We start from the raw sequence: 17,777 nt of genomic DNA, 5'->3' as shown, positions 1-17,777 counted from the left end.
TTGTGCCTCATTCTTGTGAAGTATTCTGTTCAACAAACAAAATTTACCTCAGCTTTCATTTCCCTCTCTATCTACATACTGACCCTGCTTGTTGAATAAATCTGCTGTTAACTTTTTGAACTTTAGTTAGTGCCATTTCATTTTAAAGGGGATGTGAGCCTCTGATTTTCTTCTACTTAACCTTGGGCTGAGTACATAAACCAACTTCATATATGTTCTTGAAGTGTGGGACAAAAAGAATTCTAAGTTACATCCAGATACACAGTACCAATGTTTCCCAGACACAGAAAACAACCTCATTGATTTTGGAGGGAAAATCTACCTCAAAATGGGGGAGTGAGTTGGGGTCTTACGCTTTACTGATAGAGTACTGTGGTTCACTGCAGGGATATGCTGTTGTAATTGAAGTTAATTCCCAAGAAAGAATTTATATCCAACATAATATTCTGCTGCAGTATTTTATATAATTATTTTTTTCTTTAAGAAGTGTTCCTTGGTGTTCATTTTTGGCCTCAGCAAAATAATGTACATTTTTGGAGCAAAAATGAAACTTAGCAACCCAGAGCTGGAAGCCAAAATAGAGAAGATTTCCACAGCCACCATGTGTTTCCCCTTGGTGCTCAGGTAGGTTGGAAGAAAGGAGACCCAGACACTGCAGAACACCAGCATGCTGAAGGTGATGAACTTGGCCTCATTGAAAGTGTCAGGCAGCTTCCTGGCTAGGAAGGCCACCATGAAGCTAACACTGGCCTGAAAGCCCATGTAACCAAAAACAATGTAAAACATGGTACTTGAGCCCTCATTGCATTCCACAATGATCTCTCCAGACTCTGCGAACTTGTTAAGGGCTGGGAATGGGGAAGTAGTACTGAGCCAGACCGTACAGATGCCAACCTGAATAAGAGAGCCAATAAGGATAATATAACTGGCCAGACTTTTCCTCAACCATTTCCTTATTGTGTTTCCTGGGCTTGTGGCCATGAATGCCAGAACCACTGTGATGGTTTTGGCCAACACACAAGAAAGTGCAAAAGAAAAGATGATGCCAAAAGCAGCCTGTCGAATAAAGCAGGTCACCTTGCTGGGTTGTCCAATGAACAAGAAGGTGCAAACAAAACAAAATAATAGGGAAATTAGGAGTAAGTAGGTAAGATCCTGGTTGTTGGCTCTGACAATGGGTGTGTTTCCATATTTAACAAAGGTTCCAAGCACCATTATGGTAAGTAGGGCAAAGGAGAGAGAAACTGAAGCCAAGCTAATTCCTAATGGTTCATCATAGGCAAGAAAAGTTATGACTTTAGGGATACATCTGTTTTGATTCTCATTTGGATGCTCATCTTCTGGGCACATGACACATTGATACGCATCTGAAAGAAAGAGACATGTAGGCCAGCAATCCATCAAGGTTAATCCTGTCCATCATGCACATTTTCTTTTATTAATAATAAGTTCCTTTGACCTGAATTCTTGAACCAACACAGTATATTTATAGACTCACCTAAAACAAGCAGACTATAACAAATAACAGTAATTGTACCACCAATACATAATTATCCTGTTAACACATAACAAAGGAATGTTTCAAAGATACTACAACAGATAAAAACTTGGCAACAGACGTACCTGCAGGGTTGACATCAGCAAGCAAAGACAATATTACCTGGGGCTCAATAACAAGTTCATATCTGGTCAAAATAGGAAGGATACAAAGATCCCAAAATGAAGACAAAAATAACAAAATGAAGACAAAAATAACAAAATGTTCACAAAATAACAAAATGTAATTAATGCTTTACATCATGCAAAAAACACAGGAGCAATGGCTGTAGGAAAATGGAATCAATATACCTTTCAGAAGAAACAATTATTTGTGAAACCACCAAGCTTTAAGAACTATTATGAAGTCAATATGGTTATCAAAACTTTGCAACCACCACGCTTCTGTACCTATAAATAAATTCTACTTCTGTTTAGGAAAAAAAAGTTTTTTCTCTCACAACCACCTTCACAAGCTGGCTGTTCTGTCAAACTACAGATTATAACAACACCTTTTGTTAGTACTTTTTTAGTGGGAGTGATCTAATGTTGAAAGCCTGTGGAGGCAGTGAAAACCTTTGGGGAGGTAGAAATATATAGGTCACACAAACAAAACAGGGAAAGTGTTCAAGCCTGGGTAAAATAGAGAACATCTAACCTTTGTGTCACTGGAGTTAAAAAGTATGTTGGTTGTGACCAGAGCCCTCCTGAGTAGACATGGGCACGAATCAAAATATGAAACAAATTTTATGGCGAAACTAGCCTTCTTGCACTTCAAGAAACGCGTTTTGTGGGGAAACGAGGTTTCATTAAATCCACGGTCTTTTGCACTGTTTCGTGATCGATTCATAATGCCAGACAGGCCGGCGCCAATCTATTGATTCCCTAGGTAATGGAGGGCAGGAAAGTCTGCAGATTTTTCATCGGCCAGTCTTAGCCCTCAAAACCCTGATAGGCAGCTCTCTCTGCCAACTGGAGAGAGCTCCCATTTTGCCTTATACAGCAAGGGGCAGGGGATGGCTACTGAGGAGATGGGCCTTCTGTAGCCATGGGGACACCAATCTCTTCCCTCCAAACCCTGATGGGCAGGTATGTCTGCCGATAAGAGAGCTCCTGTTCTGCTCTACATGAGCATTTCTTATTTAAGGCACAGCTCTGCCTCGTGCTTTCAGTTTCAGCACAGATAGAGGAGAGGGAGGATCTGTTGTTGCTAGAATTTGGGAGTGGATGTGAGAGCTTTTGGAAAGAGAGTGGAGATCTTTTGGGGAGCATTTGGGAGCTTTTTGGGAAGAGAAAGAGTGGATTTGGGAGCTTGCTGGGAAGATCTTTCGGATGAAGGTGCCTTTTTTCCTCCACCCACCCCCCTCTCAGGTATTTGCCTAGCTCTGAGGCCTAGGTTGATTCTGAGGCCTCCCTTATTTTTTCTTTGCCTGTCTTTATTCTTAATTCTTTCTCTGCTCTTTTGAGGGCTCACACTCTAGTTGTTTACTTTGTTTTTATTTTGTGTACTTCTCCTGCCTGGCCAGGTGTCTGTGCAGAGAACTTGCTGAAGTCTCCCTTTGAATTTGGCATCTCCGGGGATGAAGGAGGCCATTGAAATGCCCCAGGTTCTGACGAATCACAAAACTAACAAATTGTTTCAGCAAATATGTCAATTTTGTGACATTTCATAATTCGTGATCCATGGATTGCAACGAAACACGAAACTCTTGCTTCAGTTTTTTCCGTTTCCTGCTCATGTCTATTCCTGAGGCAAGTTAGCCTAAGGAGGAGCTGAATGGGCAAAGGTTGTAAAAGGTTTTTTAAAACAAGGAAAATCACTACTGGGTGGTATCAAACATAAGTAACATGTTATAACCTCACTACTTCTGTTTCCCATTGCAAGATCTGCTCATCTGGACAGGGCCTTCTAAAGATACCACCTTGAAAATGGGCAAAATGTACACGTGCGTCTTCTGTGCTGGCCCCTATCTTATAGAATGGCTTACCTGAAGAGGTTAAGAAATCTCTCACACTCGTGGTTTCCACAAACTATGCAAAACTGAATTATTCAGGAGGGCTTTTTACTAAGATAGGAAGACTGTTCTGTAATAAAGTGGTCTCAAAAGAGATGCAGATGTAATGGAATAGGGACTGTACGACTATGTACTGTCTGCTGCTTTAACTACTGGAAAGTTTCTATATTGTTTAATGTGTGAGTCTTAGAATTGCTTATGCTCCATTTTATCATTTCTTCAACATTGTATTGGATTCATGTTAGTTTTAAATCTCTGCAATTTTGAATTCATATACTCTATTACATTGTTTAATGAAGTGTTTTTGAAATTGACTGTACTGATTCACATTGTATAATCTGCATTGAATCTCAATGAGAAAGGCAGACTATAAATTACTTAAATAAGTTAAAAATAAATTTAAAAATCTTCAAAGAAAATCTCCAGATATTCATTAGAAATAAAATGGAAAGATAGGAGCCACATACCAGTCTGGTTTGAAATTGTCCCTCCTGGGCACTGGGAACAATCATAGCAGCAAGATGAAGTTTCTCCTTCATGGACTTTCCTGCTGTTTCCAGGATGGCATCTCTCTGTGCACAAGGAATGGGGCAATGTCTAATCATAAATGGAAAGGAAATGGTTTTAATTTCAGATAGTGAACTGACTGAATCAGTTTTACACAACCTATGCTGTACCCTGTACATAATATTTCAGAGTAAGTGAGACAGAGACAGAGACAGAGACAGAGACAGGAGTATTAGTTAAATAAGACATCTGGTGACTCTGCACAACTTCAGAATGCCAATGTTGTATCTGAACAAGCCAAATGACTTTCTGACAAATGATAAAAGAAAGGCTCCACTGATTTAACCACTGCATTCAAAATCCCAGCATAGGCCCAATGATGATCTCCTAACTAGAAAAAATAGTTGGAGCCAGACTCTTAGGAAATGATTCCTTTGGCTTCATAGAGAGAATGCTTCATATATTCCTCTGCTTCCCATACATACTTTATTTAATTAATTAATTTATTTGATTATACACCATAGAATTATTATGCAGCAAATGAGATTCCTAATCCTGTTCACCTTTTCTCTACAATTGCTTCTGTTCACATCCAAGTATGAAACAATCACAAAAAGTATTATATACAAGGTCAATATTCTGAATGGGCATAGATCCAGGCAATGATGCCAAACAGTTCCAGTAAAGCAATAACTTTGATTCTTTTTTCCCCTGCATATGAAGTAGTTCTTTATTGCCTAGACAACAATCTTTCTGCTGTTGCAACTCCAGTTCTATAAGTACAACAGAAGCATAGGCTATGTTTTCTTGATCTCTGAAGATGAATGTTTATTGCTGGATCTCTCACCCTAACCAACTTCCAATAGATGCTAGTCCCCTACTAAAAATAATCAAGCCATCTTGAAAAACAGCAACAACAATTATAGGTTTCATCCTATGGATGGTTCAAAGGGGAGCAGCAATTCCAAAGATGCTAAAATCTGAGGAACCCACCTGGTTGAATTTGCTAGGCCATGTGACAGCATCACTCTTGATGGTAAAACTGTGGTCAGATGAAGCCCAAGGACTCACCATTCCAACTCTCAGTGGCATGAAGGACTTATTAGGGAAACTGACCCAGTTTACAATGTCATATCCCATAGACAATTCCTGGTCTTCATTGAAATATACCTCCTCCCCAATACTGTTGTTGAAATGTAGTTTTTGCAAAAATGGGTGGAGCTAGATGGGAAGACAAAACTTCAAAATCTACAAAACAGGGCATACAGTTTCAAGCATGTAAGAACTATTACACAGCCATACACATTTTTTTTAAAGGCTTGATTTGGGAATGATCATGAAATGTAATTAAATCAGACAATGACCAAATGTATTCCCCAAATTGAGCCTAATAAATGAGAAAAAATGCCAGAATATCTATCTGTGAAGCTGGAAGAGAGTTTTGCCGATACCATGGTTGACCAAACAGACAAATAAGTGGGCTCTAGATAAAATCAAGTCTGAATTCTCCCTAGAAGCTAAAACGACAAAGCATAGGCTATTGCGCTTTGGTGAGAACATGAGAATACCTATGGAAAAGTCAATAATGCTAGGAAATGTAGGAAAGAGGAAGACCCAAAAATGAGATGGCTTGACTCAGTAAAGGAAGCCACATCCTCCAGTTTGCAAAATCTGAGCAAGTCTGTTGATAGGACGTTTAGGTCGTCTTTCATTCTTAGCATTACTTTAAGTCGGAAGCGACTTGATGGCCCTTAACATACACACACACAAACGCTTATCTGTTATTCTCTAATAATAATAACATTCCATTTATATACCGCCCTTCAGGACAACTTAATGCCCACTCAGAGTGGTTTACAAAGTATGCCATTATTATCCCCACAACAGACACCCTGTGAGGTGGGTGGGGCTGATATCTCTATATATAATTGAGTAAGTTTGTTTCAGACAACTCACTTTATACCCTGGTACACCACCAGAGGGCACTGCCACAAAGGAAAGCACGGGCAACTCACTGTATCGCTCCAGAAAACATGCCTTGGTGGGAAGCCCAGACAGGGAACAGAAACGGAGCAGGTAGCAATGCCCTCCCCATGCCTTAACCCAGCTGGTATTAGGAGCAGAGCAGATGGCAATACCCATCTCCAGCCTTAACACAGCCGGTAATAGGAGAAGAGCACTTAGCAATGCTCACCCCACATTAAACCAGCTGGCATTAGGTTGGAGCAGGTGGCAATGCCTGCCTCCCCCCTCAGACAGCTGGTATTAAAAGTGGAGCAGGTGGCAATGCCCACTGCCACCTTAATCCAGCTGGTATTAGGAGCAAAGCAGGTGGCAATGCCCACCCCTGCCTTAACCCAGCTGGTATTAGGAGTGGAGCTGATGGCAATGCCCACCCCCACCTTGGTATTAGGGGCAGAGGAGGTGGCAATGCCAACCCTCACCTTAACCCAGGTGGTATTAGGAGCAAAGAAGGTGCCAATGCTCACCCCCACATCACAACTGGCATTAGGAGAGAAGCAGGTGGCAATGCCCACCCCACCTTAACCCAGCTGTTAAAAGCAGAGGAGGGGCAATGCCCACCCTCACCTTAACCCAGGTGTTATTAGAAGCAGAGCAGGTGGCGATGCCCACCCCTGCCTTAACCCAGCTGGTATTAGGAGCAGAGCAGGTGGCCATGTACACCCACTGCCTTAACTCAGCTGGTATTAGGAGTGGAGCAGGTGGAAATACACACACCCTTCTTATCATAACAGGCAATAGGAGCTGAGCAGGTTACGCCCACCCGTGCCTTAACAGAGCGGGTATTAGGAGCAAAGGAGGTGGCAATGCCCACCCCCTTTCACCCAGCTGAGATCAGGAGCAGAGAAGGTGGCTATGCCCACTCTCTGCCTTAACCCAGCTGGTCTTACAAGCAGAGCAGATGGTAATGCCCACCCCCCTTCACCAAGCTGGGATCAGGAGCAGAGCAGATGGCATTGCCCACCCCCTTCACCCAGCTGTGTTCAGGAGTGGAGCAGGTGACAATGCCCACCTTGTGCCTTCTCCTTGGTGAGATCAGGCACAGATCAGAAGGCAATTCCCTTCTTCCCTTCACCCAGCCAGGACAAGAAATGGAGCAGGCAGCAATGCCCACCCCATCATCACCATATTGTAGTAGTAGTAGTTTATTTTCCACGGTCAGTGACCAGCAATTTACAAAAACACCAATAAAAGGTACCACAGAAGAAAATAAAACATCAATAAAACTATTCACAATACCTGGGTAAAATCATTCATGATACGATAGTATAAACTTTAAAATTCTCAGTGGTACAATAAAATCATTCACTTAGACACTAAGGATTTCCTGATCCTTGAAGCAATCCAGCCAAATCTGGCCACCTGAAATGTGATCTTAGGATGTCTATCTGAAAAGAAACCCGTCAGAGTGCATATCCTTTGGCTACAGGTAAGGGGCAAAGCTGAAAAAAGAGGAAGAGATTTGCGAAGATTGTTATACACCTTGCAATCAAATATAATGTTTTCTAATGATTCTATCCCTTCCTCACAGCAGGGACAAATCCTTTCCTCAAAAAGAATTTTTTTAAACTTCCCTTCGAGGACAGCTGAGGGAAAAACATCCAGTCGCATTAGTGTGAAAATTCGTCTGTACTCCTGATTTGATAGGTTGAGGAGATAAGGCATAGGTGTTACCCTATTGGGGGGCTCCAAAAGATCTCGCCATTTCTCTATTCTGATTATATCATGTTGCCTTGCAGTATCTAATATCCTCTGTTTTACTATGTCTTTAGCTTTTTCGTAACCCATAGAGCACAGGTATTGTTTAGAAAGACCGTATGAAAGTAACTTCTTATCCAGCGCCCTGAGCCATGGGGGGGGGGGGGGAAGGGATCCAATATTATTAGACTTGTGAGCCCTTTGGAACAGAAAACTAATTTTAGCCAGTACAGGGTTACTGCAATCCACAACCTTGCCTCTACTGTAATCATGCCAGTTTCAATTCTGATAAGTGCATTTGGGACACCATGGGGCACTTGTAAGATTTTTCTCAGGAATTTAGATTGAACTGTGTCCAGCTTCTTTAAATTTGAGGTGACATTTATTGGGGCTCCATAGGTAAGCTGAGAGAGGGATTTAGCCTTGAATAGTCTGAGGGCCGCAGTCAGGCATTTACCTCCTTTATACCAATAGAATTTTTGAATTGCCCCAGAGCTTCTTTTGGCATCTAAGATGACAGAATTTATATTAGCCGTTCTTTGGCTATTAGCCTGGAAAAAAGACACCTAAGTACTTGAAATATGAAACTTGTTTGATAGGAATGGAATTTAAAGACCAGTGATAAATTTTTGGGGTCTTGTTTTTTGCAAAGGCCATAACTTTTGTTTTGGAATAGTTGACCTCTAAGTTGTTTTGTTGACAGTACTGGGTAAAAGAGCCCATAGCTCTCCTAAGACCAACTGGAGTCCTTGAGAGCAGAACAGCATCGTCAGCATAAAGAAGCACCCATATTGGTATCAGGTGCCAAGCAGGCAGCAATCTCTACCCCCCCCCCTTCAACCTGCCAGAATCAGGAACAGAGAAGGTGGCAATGCCCACACCCCCTTCACCCAGTTGGGATCAGGAATGAAGCATGTAGCAAAGCCTATCACCCGCTTTCACCTGTCGGGATCAGGCAAGGAGCAGGAGGTAGTGCTCACTCCTCCCTTCACCCAGTAGGGAACAGGTAGCAATGGCCACCTCCCTTCACCCAGCTGGAATTAGGCTTGGAGCAGGCAGCAATGCCTGCCCCCCTTCATCCAGCCGTAATCAGGTGCAGAGCAGAAGGCAATGCCCATTTTCCCTTCACCCAGCTGGGATCAGGAGCAGAGAAGGAGGCAATGCCTGCCCCCCTTTACCTGGTCTGTATCAGACATGCAGCAGGTAGCAAAGCCCACTACCCCTTCATGTTGCTGAGATCAGTTGTGGAGCAGGTGGCAATGCCTATCCCCCTCCTTCACTGGTTGGGATCAGTGATGGAGGAGGAGTGAATGCCTGCCTGCCCACCCTCCCCTTTCTAGAGCCCGTTGCATTTTTCCCCACAACGGGCTTTGTTTCTAGTGATATTATATCTGATATGATATAATGATTTGATCACGGTAGAGAATCTTAATGAAACCTTCTGTAGGCTTTTAATGTATGGAATTGTTTAAAATATGGAAATGTCAATTCAAGAATCCTTTTTAAAATCCCAGGAACTCATGTTTTGTAAACCCCAGAGTAACACATCAATTATGTTTCCCTGACACTTTTTTATCCACGGGAATGATATGGGAATGAATTAAAGGATTACAGAAGAGTGTTCTCATAGCCTTAAATTTGGGTGTGGCTGTGAGTGGTCTTCATACACAGATGGCCTTCTACCTGTAATCCATTCTTGCCTACATCAACCTTGCAATTAGGTTCAGCTGAAGGAAGCAGCCCTAAGAACCTGTCTGGCAATGCCGTCCTTCTGTCCACCCCCCACCCACCCAACAGCCCTGCAGCAGCAGACACCCTCTTCAGGCCCTGCAGCACAGCCTCTGGCAGTACCTCAGTTGCAGGAACCCCTACAGGCCTCCAGGCCCCTCTCACCCTTAGGCCAGTTGCAGCCGATGCCCAGGCACAACTCTGGGGAATAGCCTGCAGCCACTCAGCAGACTCATCCTCCTTCTGCAATTGCCCAGACGGCTCCATCCAGGCCCACAGGAGATTGCCATCAGCACAAGCCAGGCAGGCACAGGCACAAAACTGCCAAAGGAGCCACTAGGGAAGGTTCAGAAACAGCAGGGGCGAACCAGGCAGAGAGTAGACCAAATGCCCTGCCCTAGGCTGGGGGTGGAGTTCTGGAGGCTATCAGATAGGCTGGGAGCAGGGCAAGTCAGGGAGACTGGGTGGAGATTGGGGGCAAAGCCAGGTAGGTGGGCAAGGGGAGGCCTTTAAATTCAGGTTCCTGTGAAGGCCAAGGAGGATAATACAGGGAGAGGCAGCTGGAGCATGCTGTTACTTCTAGAGCAAGAGAGGGAACAAGGTGGTGCAAACCCCTTCCCTGCCCATTTGAGGCTGGAGGACCCCTGCCTGGAGAGCTGGTAGGATGGCAGGCCATCAGGTGGGGATGCCAGTGAGGGAGGAGCTTCAGAAAACCACATGACATTCCTTAAGGTATTACCAAGGATAGTACAGAATCCCAAGTGTTTGATTTCTTAGTAAGTTGTTTCCGCTCATCGCAAAATTTTTTTTTTAAAGGAACCTCTCTATTAAAAAGAAGAAGAAGAAGAAGGAACTCATCAAGGACAATAGTGTATGCACTCTGGTGGATACTAGCATGTCAGAGGTAAACTGCACCAAAGATTCAGTACATTTTTTGACCTTTGTCAACAGTACTGTGTGAACCAGCTGGCCAGCTGAGAAAATAAAGTCAAATTACCTCCCAGGGCTGTTTTGTATGAAGGTCCACCTTGAGATTTCTTAAAATTGTACTGTATCTGAACAAATCAATAGCATGCAAAGCATGTGCAATGGCATAGATTGCATTGTAGATGCTGTAGCTCTGGCCAGACATGTGCAATTCAAACACATCCTCAGCAAGACTCTCCAGCTTTTCCTCTCCTGTACATGTTCTTATGTTTATGGTAGGGGTACGAGAATTTGGGCATTTACAGCAAAATACAGTATTCCAGAACCATTGCATTAAAATGGTTGGGAACTGATAAAGTTTAAATGCCTGCAGGAACCTCCGAAATCCTGGTATATCATTTCTGTGGTTTGTTATAGACAAGGAACCATGGAAAAATCTGGCATTCCAATCTCCTCGAACAGTCCGTGAAGATAAGTCCCACTGGGCTGTTGTGATCCAAATCTTCTCTATACTTTTCTTTGTCATTACTTCATATGTGTGTAACACCATCTGTAAACCATGCATGGAAAAAATATCCCCATATGCAACAATCACATTGGCTTTTGTTGCAAACATTGTTTGTAAAATGTTTCCCTTCGAAAATATATTTGTGGTAGAGCCATTAAAGTTTGTGAGCAAGAGTATCGGGGCTTTCTCTGTGAAGGCAACACAAATCCCATTCTTACTGAGCAGTGGGGTAAAAGTTTGTGCAAACTCTTCTCCGCTGTCATTATCTGAAACAACAAGGCCGATCCATGTCCATTTGAAATATCTTATCAACTGCACTATTCCTTCAAACTGCATGGCTTCATTTGGAACCATTTGGTAAAAAAAAGGAATCTTAATTTTATTAGTCAGTGATGGATGAACAGGAACATAAGTGAGCTGTAGAGAAAGAACAGAGTGATATTTATGCACAACTGCAAAATTATTTCACAGAACTCACTATTATTGGGGGGGGGGGGAGTTTAGGAATTCCCTGGCTTTATAGGTGCTAAACTTTCTGAAATACAGTATCTTCAGAGAGAGCAATAATGCAATAATGAAAGATATTACAGTGATGGTAGTGATAATACTACTATACTACTATTAGTACTTTTAAAAAGAACCATAGAAGAATTACTATTCATAGCTTCTGTTCGTAACTGTGGTGAAAAGGACTTCCTGGATCATATTCCTCTCTGTTACAGCAGTTCCTGCACCATCATGTGGAGCTTCTCTTTAACAATTCAATAGGAGAATATAAGAAAAACATCAGCATCTAAGTGTGACATATCTTATACCAGAGATTCCCAGTGTGGTGCTGTGAGATGCCATAATGTTTGCCAACATGTTTCCTTGTACATACAGGCCTCTTAAAACTTGGGGAGGAAATCCAAAGGGTCTTGAATGGGACAGGTAAAGAAAAGGAGGTTGGGGTTGCTACCTCTTAGCTGACTGATCACTGAGCTTACCCTAGGAAAGGTGACACATCTGGTGGCCTGGCTATACATTCAGAGTCTATCAAATCTTTGGCCTTGGAAACTTCTCCTGTGGCACTACAGAGGCCAAACCATCTCCTCTCTTTGTAAACAGAGACTGAGCAGTATCTCTTTCCCAAAACGATGAGCTGACCCTGGCTTCCTTTGACTCATTTAATGCAAGGGGTGCTTTAGAATATTCCCCAAGTCATCACTTTTGATCTACAGTGAGCACCATGCAGAAGCAGCTATCTGTGTTTTAGGAGTGTACTTGCCTTGGAACCCCACACATTTGTTTTTGGGGAATTTTAAAAATTGTATGATTGGTTCCACCTTCATAGCTGCCATTTTCAGGGTTCACCCATTACCCTTTCTCAAAATTCCAGAAGTGGTGACTGGCTGTATATGGTTCGGGGTCCCCTAGTTTAGACTGTGCATGCCACTAATCCAGAACTCAATCCATATGATACTTTTTATTAGAACTAGCCCAAAGAAATGTTATCCCAAAAGGACCTCCTGTATGTATGAGCCAAAGATACACATGAAGAAACTGAATCTGTAAGGAAGCTTTTAATGCATTAATAGCAGAGAGAAACCCTCCAAGTCTCTTCCAAAATAGCTAGGTTTTGCAGACAGAGATTATATACTGTTTAAGGCTACGTCAGAGAGTTACAGAAGATGTAATGATTATACTATAAAAAGTTACGCACTCCTACGCATTCTATGTAAATGTAGCAGTTATAGATAAACTACAAAGCTTTGCTTCATTTAGTTAATACATCAACTGCAAACTCCTACATCCTTGTTTTGAAGCAAAGCAGGTTTCCTTTCCTCTAATCTTCTGTACCAGATTGTTATACTTTAAACTACAAAATCTCATTTGATCCGTTTTTAGAGTTTCACTTAATCTTTATTACATTTGGTCTTTATTTAGCTTTCTTTAGAGCCATGGAAAGAAAAACCAACCTGAACAAGCCCTTTGGGTTGGTTAACATGATTCCTTCTACTCAGAAGCCTTTATGACTTCTATAGAATCAAACTCAGGTCCATCAGAAATGTAACACTGTGCAAATCTTTGAGTTTCTGAAACTCTTGTTCAGGATGGATAGTACAAAAAAGGGGGTGGGGGAGAGAAAGTTTGCCATTGGCTTCTACATTGTTCACAGATATTATGTATAATGCTGAAGCTGGTCTCCAGTAACTTCTGCTTTTTTTAATGGGCAAAAAGCGATAAGACAACATTCCACAGAAAATAAAAATAACTCAAAATGACTCTTTATTTAGTGAGCATTAAAATCTCTTTTCAGAAGACAGCTAAGAAAACTCTTGGTCATCAATGCATTAACTCTGAAAACAAATTTAAGATGTTACACAAATGGAAAAGAAAACATGATGGGAAGTCCATATCTTAATGCAGTACAGGATGGGTTGGGTGGCCTGATATCAACACTCGTCCTGACCCCAAGCAAATACAGGGGAAAGGCGGGAAAGCACATTTTGTGTCCTAGTATCATTGTCATGGGAGGCTTGCTAATATAAGTTGGCACACTCCAGTTAGCAATGTTTGAAGCCTTCCTTAGGCCTAAATAGCTGTCCTTCAGATTAAATGGTTATTCTTCCAGTGGAAGAGCCACTTCAATGGAAGGCAGACTTCTGAGGCTGAATGAACAACTGGAATAAATGGTAGTGTGTGAATTTTCATTTACATCACTGCTAATGTAGCTTAAGCTATAACAAAGTAATATCCCTTATGTAGAATTTTCAGTTCAAGTGTGGAACATCAGGGAATGTATATACAAAAGCACACATCCCTACCTGGGGGATCTTGTAGAGCTCTAAGATGGTAGCCACCTGGATGGACGCTTCAGAGCTAAGTCCCCCGACAACTGCTGACATCTTGTATTGCTTTCCACAATTGAAATTAGGGATGTTTGCATTTTGTGTGGACAGCAGGGACAGAGCGATATCATAATTTGATCTTCCTTGTAAGAGGCTGTCGTAAATGCGGAAGCCCAGTGTGATATTAGGTAAGAGGTTTGGATCTTTGTTGATCTCATCAACAGTAAAAATGAAGGCGAGAACATGTTGATAGTTCTTCCTTGCCAAACTATAATGGAAGTAAAGATTTCATTTGTCTGTTTATAGTTACACCTTTTGTCCAACTTCCATCCCAGTTCCCAAAGCCCAGAATTAGTAAAATATTAAATATCAAACACAACAATCAGTTGGATAAACAGATCACAGCCTTAACTTACGCAAGTCAAAAGAGGTAGAGAAAGTTTCTGATATGCTGACATCTTCCCCTACACATTAAATTCTTAATATTTTGTTAGAAAGCTGCATAGTCCTTAGGCAGTTACTCATACTGTGCTACATCCCTTTACATTTTCAGTATGCTGTTGGAATTGACATCCCCCGCCTTGCAAAGAAAACATTAAATGATAGATCCAGTTAGCTTTTCCACTAGTGAAAAACAGGGCAAGGAGATCCCCAATCATAGGAACTGGCTGGATAAATGCCATGTGTGATGTGGACTATAAAATGCCATGTGTGATGTTGACTATAAAAAGGTTGGCTGGATCCAACCCTATATGATTTTCACAAAGTAGACTTGAATAACTGTTGCACCTGGTTGTCATAGATCATGCCTTTCATTCAAAAGCATCAGCAACTGGAGGCATACAGTTAATGAAGATCTTGATCAATATCAGGTTAGCCTGATCGTGCAATACTTTAAACACTGAAGTTGACCTTTTTTTTTTTGTTTCTGTTAAATTCACCCAGTTGATGAGACTTCCTTGAGTGCAAATGGTACACTGCTTTTGTCACAAGCTGAAAAATCATTTTACACGATGGTCATTTCCACATGTCTTTACCATTGCATGAAATCATGCAAAACTCACAGACCAACGGCATCTTCATGGCGTCATTTCTGATGTCACCTCATCATGATTCCATTTTGTGGCATGATGACATCAGAAATTGTGCCATGGAGAAGCTGTCATTCCAAGAGTTGGTGCGATTTTGCACAAGGGTAAACATGTGTGGAAATGATCCGTTCTGCATGCCTCTAGTAGTCATATATACAATACATTATATCATGCTTTAGAGAATTTCCACCAGCTAAGTAGTTTAATGTCTAACAAGGATTATTCTTTGTCCACTGTTTGCCCACAACTACAAGATTCCAACACACCCAATATTTTATAGTGTTGTGACATCTGGGTTAGGGTGTGCACATAACATATTTTACAATATGAACACCTATAGTGAGGTGTTCATTGGATGATTTCATAAGGTATATGCATCAAAACTCCCCATATTGTCACCATTCCAATTTGAAGGTTAATCATGCAGGTGGGTCAAAAATTACACCATAAAGAAACTGGACATGCAATGAAGCTAGTAATCCTTTTGCGGTGGGTGCAACAGTCTTTATGAACTTCACCCTTAAAGTTTATCTGTTGTCAAACTAGAGCAATTCAATTATATTCTGCATCGGATGTATGGAAATCATAAAATATAGTATATTCTCCCACTATAAACAGTTTTTATCATGGGCATTTTTCTACCTCTAGATATGCTAGCATTCAGCTTAGGGCAGAAATATAACCTACAGTACAATTACACACTGTGGCTTTCATGCTGTGACAACAAAGCTCAAAATATGGATGTCTGTACTTTATTTAAGCTGCATATTCACTTACTGGTAAATATATTTATTGTAACTATGGGGCAAGGATTGGAATGTCTCTTCTGGACTGGCAGCAATACGCAGAGATGAAATTGCAGCGATAACATGATTTCCTGGTTTTAAAGAATCATCTTTATATCGATTGGTGGCTGCTCTACAGAGTCCCTTCAAGTTCTTGCTGACAGCTTGAGGCAGGAACAGAAGCAACAGCAGTAGGAGGAGCATTTTAGGTCAATGAAATCAATTTAATCACTTGAGCTCTTCATTTGTGTCCAATGACAGTCATAACTCACAATATGTGACATAATCTGTTGCACAAAACCCTGGAGAGATGCTTATTCTACTCCCAGTCTTTGATTTTATTCATCTTCAGATGAACAGATCCCTACTATATCCTGACCCGGCACAGGTTTCAGAATTTATAACACAGATTATGTGCATCTTTGCCAGGTTTTTCAAATAATTTGTTTTGGTGTATGATTTATGATTTGAAAGTTGTTTGTGAAAATCCCCAAGGTTTCTCCATGGAGAAGACTCAGCCATAATCTTGATAATTACAGGGGAGATAATTACTACTCCAAAGTCTTTGTCTCCTTCCAAGATACCCTGCTTTTTAACAGCTGGATTACACTTGGTGTGTAGAAAGGCCCTTTAGACTACTCGTTGGACCAATAGGCAAGCTACAAGTGATCCTTATGTGACATTTTGCAATATTCATAAATTAAAACTACCTACCTCTTCTTTTTACTCCCCATATTCAGACCCTTATCAGGTTATGTTATTTCCCCCATTATAACACTGGAAAAATATGTCCCTCCGCTGTCCACATGGTCTGGTAATCTCTCCCCCTGATTATTTATTTATTTAAAAATATTTTTGTGTCACCTTTCCACACACAATAGGGTCCCTCAGGTAGCAAACAACAGATAATTAAAACATTAAATTTATATTTAATTATATTTAAAATACATATTCAAATACAGTGTAAAACATACAGGCACAAAATAGAGAGGAGGGCCAATAAGAGTTTAAACAGGGTATGCCAAATGAAACAAAAAAGTCTTCACCTGCAGAAGTCAATGACAATGATGGAGAAGTATCTGGAAGACCCAGTTCTATTCTCCTCTTTGCCATGGAAGCTTGTTGGTGTACTTTGGGCCAGACACATACTTTCAACTGAACCTACCTCATGAGTTTGTTGTGAAGATAAAATGGGGCGGTTGATTGCACAATATCTAACGATGTATATATCAGTATTTTTTTCTATTCATGTTCATTTGTTTCAGTTGAAAAATCATCACAGTCTGTAACTTTTGGCTATTGTTGTGGTGCAACCAATGGAGAAGGAATCCATGATGCTTCAATCAAGGCATCTTCCCTGTCAAATTTAATGAAGTTAGATGCACACTTTTATCTGAGGGCCAAGCTACAAGTGACAAATGACACTTGAACGGCAAGTGTATTTCTCCCTGTTCACTTGCCCTCCACTTGCGCTCCACACGATCCACTTGCTGTTCAAGTGTCATTCGTCACTTGTAGCTTGGCCCTCAGTTGGAAATTTACAGTCAGAAATGTGCTTTTCATTGAAATCAGTGGAAATGATGGTTAATTAACTAATATAAGCTTTAAGTTTAGAACCAATATTGAAGCACCACACTAAGTTCTAAAATTTCAAATCATACACCTCTACCAGGGATACAGAGAAATAAATTAATCATAGTTCCTAAATCCCTTAGAACAGCTTTTAGCTCCCTACTAGAATGCCCAGCCTCAGAGGAATGACAGAAAGTGCATTTCTTATTTTCTTACATTCTAAATGTTATTAATGCAAGGAAAACCCCACAAAAAGAGCAGCTGCTTAGACTTTATTAAAGCAGACCACCCTCTGAAGCCTTTTTCATAGAGAAGGCATTCCAGTGAGCAAGGCTGTTTTATTTATCCTCTTCTATAGCTTCCACCATGCTGTCTTTCAGTGTGCTTTTTGCACAGACAAGACACCTGGAACAACACCTGGGTTTTGAAATATGGTGACACATGAGGCTTAAAGATTGTTATTTTGTTTTCTTTCCAAGCCTGTTCTCCTTTCTTCTGAATGGGCCATATGCCTGTCTCCACTTCAATTTTTGAACGGCATGCAAGGCTCCTATATG

General features: G+C 41.2%; 1 protein-coding gene across 1 annotated transcript; it reads right to left on the bottom strand.

The window, feature by feature from the left end:
• Positions 1-459: 459 nt before the first annotated feature.
• On the bottom strand, positions 460-16,382 carry LOC129339162 (vomeronasal type-2 receptor 26-like). Its single transcript, XM_054993765.1, has 6 exons — positions 16,363-16,382; positions 13,749-14,040; positions 10,504-11,358; positions 5,130-5,279; positions 4,019-4,148; positions 460-1,367 (listed from the first exon to the last, which is right to left on the bottom strand). The coding sequence occupies exons 1-6, from the start codon at positions 16,380-16,382 to the stop codon at positions 460-462; spliced, it is 2,355 nt and encodes a 784-aa protein (XP_054849740.1).
• Positions 16,383-17,777: the final 1,395 nt, after the last annotated feature.

This window comes from Eublepharis macularius, chromosome 12, assembly GCF_028583425.1.
Source record: "Eublepharis macularius isolate TG4126 chromosome 12, MPM_Emac_v1.0, whole genome shotgun sequence".
NCBI classification, from domain to species: Eukaryota; Metazoa; Chordata; class Lepidosauria; order Squamata; family Eublepharidae; genus Eublepharis; species Eublepharis macularius.
The sequence above is the reverse complement of the archived record's forward strand: the minus strand, read 5'-3'. Positions and strand labels throughout refer to the sequence as shown.